Source organism: Erinaceus europaeus, unplaced genomic scaffold (genome assembly GCF_950295315.1).
Source record: "Erinaceus europaeus unplaced genomic scaffold, mEriEur2.1 scaffold_1078, whole genome shotgun sequence".
In the NCBI taxonomy this organism is placed as follows: Eukaryota; Metazoa; Chordata; class Mammalia; order Eulipotyphla; family Erinaceidae; genus Erinaceus; species Erinaceus europaeus.
The window spans coordinates 19,106-31,482 of record NW_026647473.1 but is presented as its reverse complement, the minus strand read 5'-3'; the positions used below and the strand labels follow the sequence as shown (position 1 = coordinate 31,482).

General features: G+C 39.8%; 1 protein-coding gene across 1 annotated transcript in view; it reads right to left on the bottom strand.

Moving 5' to 3' along the window:
* Positions 1-765: 765 nt before the first annotated feature.
* LOC107522278 (protein MROH8) overlaps positions 766-12,377 on the bottom strand; it is a gene marked incomplete at its 5' end in the record, with an annotated part of 28,652 nt that continues 17,040 nt past the window's right edge. The window contains 3 exons of the mRNA XM_060184045.1: positions 766-930; positions 5,023-5,175; positions 7,235-7,353. Coding sequence (XP_060040028.1) covers positions 766-930; positions 5,023-5,175; positions 7,235-7,353 — 437 coding nt within the window. The remainder of the gene's footprint in view (positions 931-5,022; positions 5,176-7,234; positions 7,354-12,377) is intronic.

Genomic DNA, 12,377 nt, shown 5'->3' with positions numbered 1-12,377 from the left:
GTTGTTTATCATTGTTGTTATTATTATTGCTGTTATTGTTAGAACAGAGAGAAATTGAGAGAGGAGGGAGATACGGGGGGGGGGGGAGAGAAAAATAGACACCAGCAGACCTGCTTCACTATTTGTGAAGCAACCCCCCTGCAGGTGGGGAGCAGAGGCTCGAACTGGGATCCTTACACCAGCCCTTGTGATTCATGCCATGTGCGTTTAAACTGTTTTTTTTAAGAGTTAAGTCCAATTGTTTTGTAGAATGTCCTTCATTCTGGATTTGTTGGATTGCTTCCTTATATTTATGCATTACACTCATTTATACTGCAGATATCTGTTTATATCTTATTTCCTCTACAAGGTTATCACTAGACTTTTTTTTGGGGGGGGATATTTATTCATAAATTAATCACACTGGCTTTATAAATGAAGAAATAAAAGACTGGAGAGGGAGTAAAGTAATATAGCTATAGGTAAAATCTCCCCCCCCCCCCCCATATATATTTCACCAGAGCACTGCTCAGCTCTGGTTTATGGTGGTACGGAGGATTGAATCTGGGACTTTGGAGCCTCAGTCATGACAGTCTCTTTGTATAACTTTTATGCTATCTACCTCTACACCCTGGTACAATATCAATTAGACCTATGCTTCATTTAGAAATAAGATTATGAAAATTGTGTTTACTACTGACTTTTGAGGTCAACCATGCTCTACTATATTCAGAGCTCTGTCATAGGGCTCAAATTAATTCAGAGGCTATATACTAAGTTATTCTGTTACCTGTCATATGGTACTGGATGATACAATAGATAGCTGATCACTACATCTGTGTACTTTGGCCTGGAGATAAACAAACTCACGGTCTTTATGATTTGTTGGCGAACCATTGGATGGCTGATTATGGAGAGCCGTGCACAGATAACACCCAGAATTTCTGGTACCTGAAGAGGAAAAATAAATCGTGGAGAGTATAATCCTTTGGAGAGTATAATCCTGTGGGACACTGAAGGTTATCCAAAGACCATTTCAGAAATGTCATGGGATGACTTTTCAAGCAAAATGCTTATTATCTTTCAAAGTTTATTTACTTATATTTCTCCTTTATTGGAGGATTGATGGATTACAGAGTAATTGTTGACACCTTTGATACAATTTCTCATGTCCCTGTAATAAATGTCTGCAAAACGCCCTCACCCCCAACTTAGGCCTGTTCCTACCATCATGCTCCAGGGCCCCTAAGCCCCTTCTTTTCTCAGAGCCCTTCACTTTGGTGAAATACACTATGTTTATTTTTTTAATATTATTTATTTATTTATTCATTTGCCTCCAGGGTTATTGTTAGAGCTCAGTGCTCACACTATGAATCCACTGCTCCTGCAGGCTATTTTTCCCCTTTTGTTGCCCTTGTTGTTTATCATTGTTGTTGCTGTTATTATTGTTGTTGTTGTTCTTGCTGTTGTTGTTGGATAGGACAGAGAGATCAAGAGAGGAAGAGAAGACGGGTGGGGGGGAGAGAAGGATAAGACACCTGCAGACCTGCTTCACCACTTATGAAGCGACTTTCCTGCAGGTGGGGAGCTGGGGGCTTGAACCAAGATTCTTAGCCAGTCCTTGCACTCTGTGCCATGTGTGCTTAACTCACTGTGCTACCACCCGGCCCCCCACCATGTTTATTTTTTAATCTAATCAAAATCTAAAAGGATTTGGAACAATGTGCACACATAGGTATTAGTAATGTGTCTTTGAGTATATACTTTAAAATATTTCAATTTTTTCTTTTATTAAGGGATTAATGTTTTACAGCCAACAGTAACAATAGTTTGTACATGCATAACATTTCCCAGTTTTCCACATAACAATACAACCCCCACTAGGCCCTCTGTCATCCTTTTCTAGGACCTCTACTCTCCCCCCCACCTACCCCAGAGTCTTTTACTTTGGTGCAATACACCAAAGTATTTCATTTTATTTTTAAAAGATTTATGTATTAATGATACAGAGAAAGAGGACCAAGATGTTAACATGGTACAGGTGATGCTAGGGACCAAACTTGGGACCTCATGCTTAAGAGTCCAGTGCTTTAGTCACTGCACCATCTCTCAGGTTATGGAGTACCTACTTTTTTACTTTATATATATTTTCCCTCAGTGATGATATATTGATTTTATAGTAGACAGACTTTGAGAATGGCAGAGGAGCCCATACCAACCCATACTTCTTTCAGACATATTTAGAGTCCTCAGAGAAAAGAAACAGAACCTACTGAATTTTGGTTCATTTCTCTGCTTGAACAATTCTTCTGCTTAAACACTCATTGACCATGACTTCAGGTCTCTGGAAATGTCAGTGTCAGAGTCCTCAACAGTATGATATATAATGGTTATTATCCTCACTACTTGCTAGAAACTGATTTAAGATGATAGAATTCTGACCAGTGAAATATGAGGCAAAACTCTACTGGAATCTTTTAGGAAGGATTATCCTTCCTGACTAAAGGGACAAAAGTAAGACAATCTCTCTCCTTTCCTAGCTAGTCTTTATCAGCTCATAAAGTCTAATTTTGTGCTTTCTATTTTGTGACCATATGAACAGAGTATAAGATGAAAATTCCTGGCTCTTTGATAACATTACTGAGTTAATGAACCAACCCTAGAAAATATACTGTCTTCAGACTCATTAAATGAAATGATAAACACTTTAGCTTCTCACATTTTTTTTTACAGACAAAAGCATATAAATGATATACATGTACAAACTATTGTATTTACTGTTGAATGTAAAACATAAATTCCCCAATAAAGAAATTTTAAAAAAGTTAAGGAAAGGAAAAGAAAAGTGGCCCAGAAGGGATGTGGCTCAGTAGATGAAGCATTGGACTCTCGAGCAAGTGGCCCTGAGTTTGATGCCCAACTTTGCATATGCCAGGGTGATATTCAGGTTCCCTCTCTACACCCCTTTTATAAATAATCTTTTATAATAAAAAAGCATATAACTTATATAAATACCCATCTTTTTTGCATCTCTCTGGTAGAGATAGAGAGGCAGAAAGGCAGAGGGACAGAGAGAGACCACAGCACTGAAGCTTCCTTCAATGTAGTGGAGGCTGTGCTTGGATCTGGATCAGGTACATGGCAAAGCAGCACACTATCCAAGTGGGTTTCTCTCTCTCTCTCTCTCTCTCTCTCTCCTTCTCTCTCTCTCTTCCATAATGCAAAACGAGGGAATGAATTTAGGGCATTGTGCATGTGTGATACCTCTGAGCAGCCCAACTTTCTTCTTTCCTTCATTTCTCTTTCTCCTTCCTTCCTTCCTTCCTTCCTTCCTTCCTTCCTTCCTTCCTTCCTTTCTTTCTTTTCTTTCTTTCTCTCTCTCTCCCTTTCTTTCTTTCTTTCTTTCTTTCTTTCTTTCTTTCTTTCTTTCTTTCTTTCTTTCTTTCTTTCTTTCTCTCTATGCCAGAGCACTGCTCAGCTCTGGCTTATGATAGTGCTGGGGATTGAACCTGGGACTTTTGGAGGTTCAGGCATAAGAGTCTCTTTGCATAACCATTATGCTATCTATTCCCAACCCCCAATTTCCATTACTAATTTATTTTTGAGAGAGAGAGGAGAGAATGAATGGAAGAGACAGACACAGAGACTCCACAGAAATACCACAGCACTGCTCTACCTTCCATGTAGTCTTTGGTGTTATTCATGGAGTTCCAGACCTCAAACCCAGGATCTCAAGCATGTAAGACTCTATCCGGTGAACTATATCTTGGCCTCTATTTTTGACATTTTAATTTAGATAAAAATGGATTTTTGGGTGGCATACCTGGTTAGCCACACATGTTACCATATACAAAGACTCAGGTTTGAGCCCTGACTCCATACCTGTAGGGGGAAGCTTTACAAATGCAGAAACAAGTACTCCAGGTGTTTCTGTCTCTTTCCCTCTCTACCTACCCCTCCTCCTTCAAATTCTATCTGTCCTATTAAATGAAGAAAAAAAGGAGGATTACCACTATTTTAAAATTATAATTTTTATCAAAGTCAGCATGCATATAATTGTAGTCCAGTGGTATCTCAAGAACCTCTCCTGCTTGTTTCCCATGCCACCTTTCCAGGAAAAACATTTCTCTTCTACTATGTATTTCAATATTTTTGATGCAGTACCAGAGTGCCAGGATCTCATACATGCACTTTACCACTGAACCCAACTAAAAAAAACTTTTAGAGAGATAGCGAGAATAGTCATACCAAGTACTATTCCACTATATATATGGAGGTCCACTTATTTTGTTAGATGCTCTTACACATGCAAGATGGACATTATACCAGTGGGTCACCTCCCCAGTCACTATAATTCCATATTTCCTTTTATTTTTAATGAGACAGTGGAATAAAAGTATGAGAGAGAGAGAGAGAGAAGAAGAAGGAGGAGGAGGAGGAAGAGGAGAAGAAGAAGATGGGTTGAGTGATCAGAGCATAGCCTAATTCTGGTGTATATATATATTGCTGTGGATCAAACCTAGGGTCTTAAGGCTTGCAAGTCTTGTGCTCTATTGCTGAGATGTCCCTATATACCCTTATTTCTAAGTGATATACTATTTCTTGGTATATTAATTTCAAATACACTTAAACAAATTCTCTTGGTTTTAAGCTTACTTAATCAAACCTCCTAGGATCACTTATGGCTTGATGTTAGTAACTTGAGAACTTTTCTTAACCAGAATAAAAACCTAAATGACATTACCATACTCATATGTGCTACTTTTATTTTCCCAGAAAAACCCTATTCTTTAGGAAATATGGATTACATCTTCTATTTTTAAAAATGTCTTTTCCAAATTGCATACACAGTGGTTGTTTATTATATGCTTTGAATACATCAATGTTTAACACTGACCAATACATGTATTAAGGTTTTGACCATAATCTCCTTAATAGTTGTTCTTAGCTGAATTGGAGCAGTAGCAGAGATCTCAACAGCTATAGAAGGAGAGAGGTCTTGCTGGTATTTCAAACCCAGGAAATGACCAGTGAGCTTTTTACCTTCTCAAACCGGGACTCTGCATTTTTCACCAAAGATATCAGCAACTGTCCTGCTGATTGTTGGGTGCTGGGATGTTGTAGATATTTCAGGCCATCCAATACAGTCAGTACAAACTGGCAGAGCTCTTTTGCATTGAGAAAAATTTCAAAGACCTGAGATGATTGAGGGAAAATGAACTTTCAGGATACATGGTATGATGAAAAATCACTGAACAGGAAAAAGACTGTAAGCCAACAATCAGAGAATTATACAAAGATCTATCAGTCTGTTTGCTCCACCATTGTCTACTTACATGAAGAATCTGGATACAATCTAAACATCTATCACCAAGGTCAATGTATAATCTTAAAAGGTTCTAACTTAGAAAGACATTTCACTATTGAGATCCTTAGAAATAGTCTATGATTCTATAGAAACAGACTTGAAGGAAATACCTTAATGCTACATAACTGACAGGGTCCCCAGGCAATGCAAAAATACTTTGTTTGGAGATAATACATTAAATGAATTTGTTACTCCACCTGTTATTGAACGGAGCACTAAATAAAGTCTTTCACATACTCTCCTGGACATTTACTATGTGACAGGCACAAAACAAAGCATTTTCCACACACACACAAACTCTCATTCAACCCTTACCATAACTAAATCATCGCAGTTTTTCCAGATCTACATTGTACAGATGAGAATAATGCATAGTGAATTTAAATTACATGCCAGGTAGTAGTGCATATGTACACACATAGTACTAAGTGGAAGGACCCATACAAGGATATGGGTTCAAGACCCGGTCCCCTTCTTCAGGGGAAGGGGGAAGCTTCACAAGCAGCGAAGCAGGTCTGTAGATGTCTTTCTCTCTTTCTCCCTCTCTCTCCCTCCCCTCTCAATTTCTCTGTCCTATCCAATAAAATGGAAAAACTGGCTGGCAGGAGCAGTGGATTGGTAGTGCAGGCGCCGAGCCCCAGTAATAACCCTGGAGGCAAATAAATAAGTAAATAATAAAAAAATTAAATTACTTCATACCTTTGACTACATGAATCCCAGTTGTAGATTTTCTTCCCCCCACCCACAGTCAGTGCCTAAATAACGTAGTCACAGATGGTTAAATACTGAATTTGTGGAATATCAAATAAATATATGTAAAAGTACATAGTTTACAGGAATAACAATACTCTCCTGCAATTCTTTTTTGTTACGAAAACAAACTTTTTGTTTTGCAAGAGGCTGGTTAGAGTTAGAGAAGCAATTATGACCCCAGATGCTATTGCAATGAAGGAAACTGGTCTCTCTTACTCTCTTTGCCTCTCTGTTTCTATCTGAAGAGAGAGAGAAAAAAAAGTCACCCCAGAGTAGTGAAGTTCTTGTGGAGACAATAAAAAAGAAAGAAAGAAAACAAAAACAAAGCAATCAGTGGGAACAGAGGTTGTCTGAAGAAGTAGTTTTGGCTTTAATGACAGAATAACTTAAACCACTAGGCTAATATGAGAGTCACAATCATAGTGCCTCCTCTTTAAACTATGGAATGTCCTATTCCATAGGAAATCTTATATGTTTACTTTTTAAAAAAATATTTCTTTACTATTGAATAGAAACAGAGATATTGAGAGGGGAGGGGTAGAGAAGGAAAGAGACAGAGAGTCTGCTTCACCATTTCTGAAGCTTTCCCCCTGCAAGTGGGAGCCAGGGGTTTGTTTAGTTTTTATAAGGCACTGCCAGAACTTTTACCTACTTGGTAAAAGGTTTTTTTTTTTTTTTTTCCTCCTCCAGGGTTATTGCTGGGCTCGGTGCCTGCACTATGAATCCACTGCTCCTGGAGGCCATTTTTCCCCCCTTTTGTTGCCCTTGTTGTAGCTTCGTTGTGGTTATTATTATTATTGCCCTTGTTGACACAATTCGTTGTTGGATAGGACAGAGAGAAATGGAGAGAGGAGGGGAAGACAGAGAAGGGGAGAGAAAGATAGACACCTGCAGACCTGCTTCACCGCCTGTGAAGCGACTCCCCTGCAGGTGGGGAGCTGGGGGCTCGAACCGGGATCCTTACGCAGGTCCCTGCGCTTTGCGCCACGTGCGCTTAACCCACTGCACCACCGCCCGACCCCCAGTAAATGGTATTTTATATTCCCTTGAACAAAGTGTCTGAGATTAGTGGCTGTTCTCTATCTTTCCAACATTTCAAGCTGCTATCTTCATAATGTTATCCGTTTGGGTTACCTGGGCAATCTTGAAGGGGCAACTACAGAAATGTTTAATAGAGTAGAGTTCTAGGAGGTCATGGCATTTTTTCATTGCTTTTTTCAAGCTTTGGTGATTTTTCTTGTCATGAGTGATATCTGAGAAAGAAAATATGAAAATATTAATACTTACTTGTCTTGATTTTGCAAGTCTGGTTGATCTCTAGGTTGAAGTCATACCCAAGCTCTTTCTCTCACCATTTTTTACAAAGGAAGTCTATACCTTCTCCATTTATTTATTTATTTATTTATTTATTTATTTATTTATTGGATAGAGACAGAAATTGAGAGGGGAGGGCCAGATAGACAAGGAGAAAAACACCTTCAGCCCTGCTTTGCCACTTATGAAGCTTTCCTCCTGCAAGTGGGGACTAGGGGCTTGAACCTGGGTCCTTGTGCACCGTAATGTGAACGTTCAACCAGCCCCCCTCTCACCATTTTAATAAAAATGGCCAAGGGAAGGAATGTATGTGTTAATCTGAAGGCTGATTACTTTTCTATCTGTTATAGATAAATGTATAAAAATGAATTGATGACTTGTGGGAGGCATGGCTATGGGCTAACAGTGAACAACAAAGACTCTCCCCTCCAAAAACAACAACAACAAATACTATCAAACTCACGATACTCAGTAAATTACAGCTGGGAAATCCACAGACACCAAGGCCTCAGGTGGGTGCTAGTGTGCATGACTGGGTTGAGAGGGCATAGGACTGAAGCCAAGCACCTGGAGGTTGGAAGCTTTGGAAACAAATGGTGCCATTTGGCCTCTAAGCAACAGCAGTCAAGGCTATGCACCGTGTTGCCTGTGAGGGGGGGTAACCTCTGCGCTGTGACCCATGCATGGCCTTGGGGGTGAAAGTCTGCTGGACTGGTGGCAGGGCCACACCACAGTAACAGGGGATTTGCCTGATTCGTCTGGTCTTCCCCACAAATTAAGGCAAATGTACAGAGAGGTAATTTGCAGCAGTTAAAAGGTAATGGGTGGCAGCTGATGGCCAAATTAGCAAAGAAATCACCATAGAAATCCATACATACAGAATGACAGAAGCAAATGGGAAAAGAATCAACAACCTAAAACAACCTTACAAAAAAACCAGAATGGATGTAAATAAATTATATTTATCAATAATCACCCGGGGGCAGGCAGTGGCACACCTGATTAAGTGCACATATTTTAGTGTGCAAGGACCCAGGTTCAAGCCTCTGGTCCCCACCTGTAGGGAGAAAGCTTCACAAGTGGAGAAGCAGGGCTGCAGGTATCTCTCTGCCTCTCTCCCTCTCACTCTCCCATCTCAATGCAATCATAAATAAATAAATAAATGTGTAAATTAAAAAAAAGGAAAGTCCAAGATTTAAAAAAAATAATCACCCTAAGCATGAATGGCCTCAGTTCACCTGTCAAAGGCCTCAAAGCAGCTAAATAAATTTAAGAACACATTCCTTCTTTATATGTCTCCAGGAAACACACAAAGAACAGATAAATGGAAGCTTAATATAAAAGGATGGAGCAAGATGTTCCAAGCCAATAATTAAAAAACAAAACAAACAAACAAAAAAACAAAAAAACCAGGAACAGCTATTCTGCTCTCTGACAAAAGGCACTTTCGGGTAAAGAAAGTAAGTAGAGGGAATCGGGCGGTAGCGCAGTGGGTTAAGCCCATGTAGCGCAAAGCGCAAGGTCGGCTTAACGATCCCGGTTCGAGCCCCCGGCTCCCCACCTGTAGGGGAGTCGCTTCACAGGCGGTGAAGCAGGTCTGCAGGTGTCTATCTTTCTCTCCCCCTCTCTGTCTTCCCCTCCTCTCTCCATTTCTCTCTGTCCTATCTAATGATGACAACAATAATAACTACAACAACAATAAAACAACAAGGGCAACAAAAGGGAAAATAAATAAGAAAAGAAAAAGAAAGTAGAGATAGAGAGGGATGCCACATAATGGGCAAAGGATCAATCCAACAAGAAAACATAACCATTATAAATATATATGGTCCAAATTTATGTGCACCTACATATATAACACAAGTACTCAGTGAAATTAGGGAGCTATTGACAGTAACACAATAATAGTAGGAGATCAAACACACCACTCACAGCAAGAGGCTGATCATCCGGACAAAAAAAAATCAGCAGGGAAATAGCAGTTTTAAATGAAACCATAGATGAAATGGACCTAACAAGATATATACAGAACTTTTCATCCCGAATGAAATGAATACAGATTCTTTTCAAGTACACATGGATCATTCATAAGGACTGAACATATGCTGGGTCACAGCCTAAACAAATATCAAATATGTGAACATTAAAACTATAAAATACATCTTCTCAGACCATGATGGGATGATGCTAGAAATCAACCACAACAAGAAAAGAAACTCCCTCAAAGTCTGGAGACTAAATAACATGCTTCTGAATAACACATAGGTGACTGAAGAAATTTAAAAAAGAAATAAAAAACAAAGGAGTTAAGGGGATGGGAGGTGGGCGGTAGTGCACCGAGTTAAACTCACATAGTACAAAACACAAGGACCCATGCAAGAATCCTGGTTTGAGCCCAGGGCTCCCCACCTGCAGGGGGGTTGCTTCACAAGTGGTAAAGCAGGCCTGCAGCTATCTTTTCCCCTCCCCTCTCAACTTCTCTGTCCTAGACAACAACAACAAAAAAAGATGGCTGCCAGGAGCAGTGGATTTGTAGTGCAGTGGGCCCCAACAATAATCCTGGAGGCAAAAAAAAAAAAAAAGCAGGGAGTTGGGAGTGGCTTAAGCAGTTACCAGACCCTGTGGGATACAACAAAAGCTGTCTTAAGAGGGATGTTCATAGCAATACAGGCCCACATTAATAAAGACGAAAAATCACTAATAAGCCATCTAACAACCCAATTGAATCAACTAGAAATGGAGCAACAAAGAGATCCAAAGGTCAGCAGGAGACAGGAAATAGTTAAAATCAGAGCAGAAGTCAACGAAATAGAAAACAAGATCACCAGAAAGGCTATGAAACTAAGGGATGTTTCCTTGAAAGGATAAATAAAATAGATAAACCACTAGCTACACTCATTAAGAGAAAAAAAGAAATCTATGGTAAAATCACTGAGAAACAAAAAAAGAAAATATTACAACAGATAAGGCAGGATCATGCAAGATCATTATGGACATCTACATGGAAATAAAATTGACAACTTAGAAGAAATGCACATATATATATATTTTTTTTGCCTCCAGGGTTATTGCTGGGGGTCAGTGCCTGCACCATGAATCCACTGCTCCTGGAGGCCATTTTTTCCCCTTTTGTTGTCCATGTTGTTGTAGCCTTATTGTAGTTATTATTGTTATTGTTGATATCGTTTGTTGTTGGACAGGTCAGAGAGAAATGGAGAGAGGAGGGAACACAGAGAGGGGAAGAGAAAGACAGATACCTGCAGACCTGCTTCACCTCTGTCAAGTGACTCCTCTGCAGGTGGGGAGCTGGGGGCTCGAACCAGGATCCTTACGCTGGTCCTTGCGCTTCGTGCCAGGTGCGCTTAACCCCCAAAATGCACATATTCTTAAAGTCATACCAACTGCCAACCACGATACAAGAGGAAGTAGATAAACTTAACAGGCTAATCACTAGTAAAGAAATTGAATCAGAGGGGCCCTTTGACAAGATGATTGGATAAAAAAGACCTGTCGGGGAGTCCAGTGGTAGCATAGCGGGTTAAGCGCACGTGGCACAAAGCTCAAGGACCAGCATAAGGAACCCAGATGTAGCCCCGGCTCCCCACCTGTAGGGGAGTCCCTTTACAGGCAGTGAAGCAGGTCTGCAGGTGTCTATCTTTCTCTCCCCCTCTCTGTCTTCCCCTCCTTTCTCCATTTCTCTCTGTCCTATCCGACAATGATGACATCAGCAACAATAACTACAACAACAATGAAAAACAAGGGCAACAAAAAGGGAAAATAAATAAATATAAAAAAATTAAAAAAAAGACCTGTCAATGCCCATGTTCAGTGGGGAAGCAATTATAGAAGCCAGACCTTCCACCTTCTGTACCCCATAATGTCCCTGGGTCCAGACTCCCAGAGGGATAAAGAATAGGAAAGCTATCAGAGGAGGGGATGGGATATGGAGAACTGTGAGAACTGTGTGGAGTTGTACCCGTCTTAGCCTATGATTTTTGTCAGTGTTTCCTTTTTATAAATAAAAAATTATATATATAAACTGACAATTTGAATTCAGATGTGCTGTTATCAGGCAGTGTTCAATTAAGCATCCCTGACATATTAATATTTGAATATATTTCTCTGACTTTGCATAACTACGATCTTTCTGAAAGGCAAACCTCATCACTGTACATAGATAGCAAGAATAAATCTATATAACCAAAAAAGTTATGAGACATACTCAATAGAGTACTATTCAGCAATAAAAAGATGACAGTGTGTCCTAGGGGACTAGAGAAGATTATGCTTAGAAGAAGCAAGTAAGGAGGTAAATGACAACTACAGGATGGCTTCACTCATATGCAGAATATAGAGAACTGAACATAAGAATGTGAACAAAAAGTCAACCTTTATCTAGGACAGAGGGAGAACTATAAGTGGTTTTCGATGGGAGTGGGTATGGTTGCACAGATCTTTGGGAATAGTGGGGGGAAAAAAGACTATATTGTCAATCATTAAACTCCCCCCCCCTTTTTCCCCCCAAAAGAGCTCTTGGGTGATTTGGAAATACCACCAAAGAATGCTAAAATATTCCCATACTGGTAAGGACTTTCTGGGGGGAGGGTTCCCTACAAAAAAATTTCACAATTTTGTGTTGTGTCTACCAATTCTGACATCAGTATTTATGTATTAACTTTCACTGATCATTAAATACTAATACTCTCTCAGAATGCCATGTTTTTTTTCATGTCTCACTGTGACTCAATCACTGGAACTCATTAAGAATAGTTTTTAAAAATATTTATTTCCTTTGCTGCCCTTGCTGTTTTTTATTGTAGTTTTTATTGATGTCATTGTTGTTGGATAGAACAGAGAGAAATGGAGAGAGAAGGGGAAGACAGAGGGGGAGAGAAAGACACCTGCAGACCTGCTTCACTGCTTGTGGAGCGACTCCCCTGCAGGTGGGGAGCTGGAGCTCAAA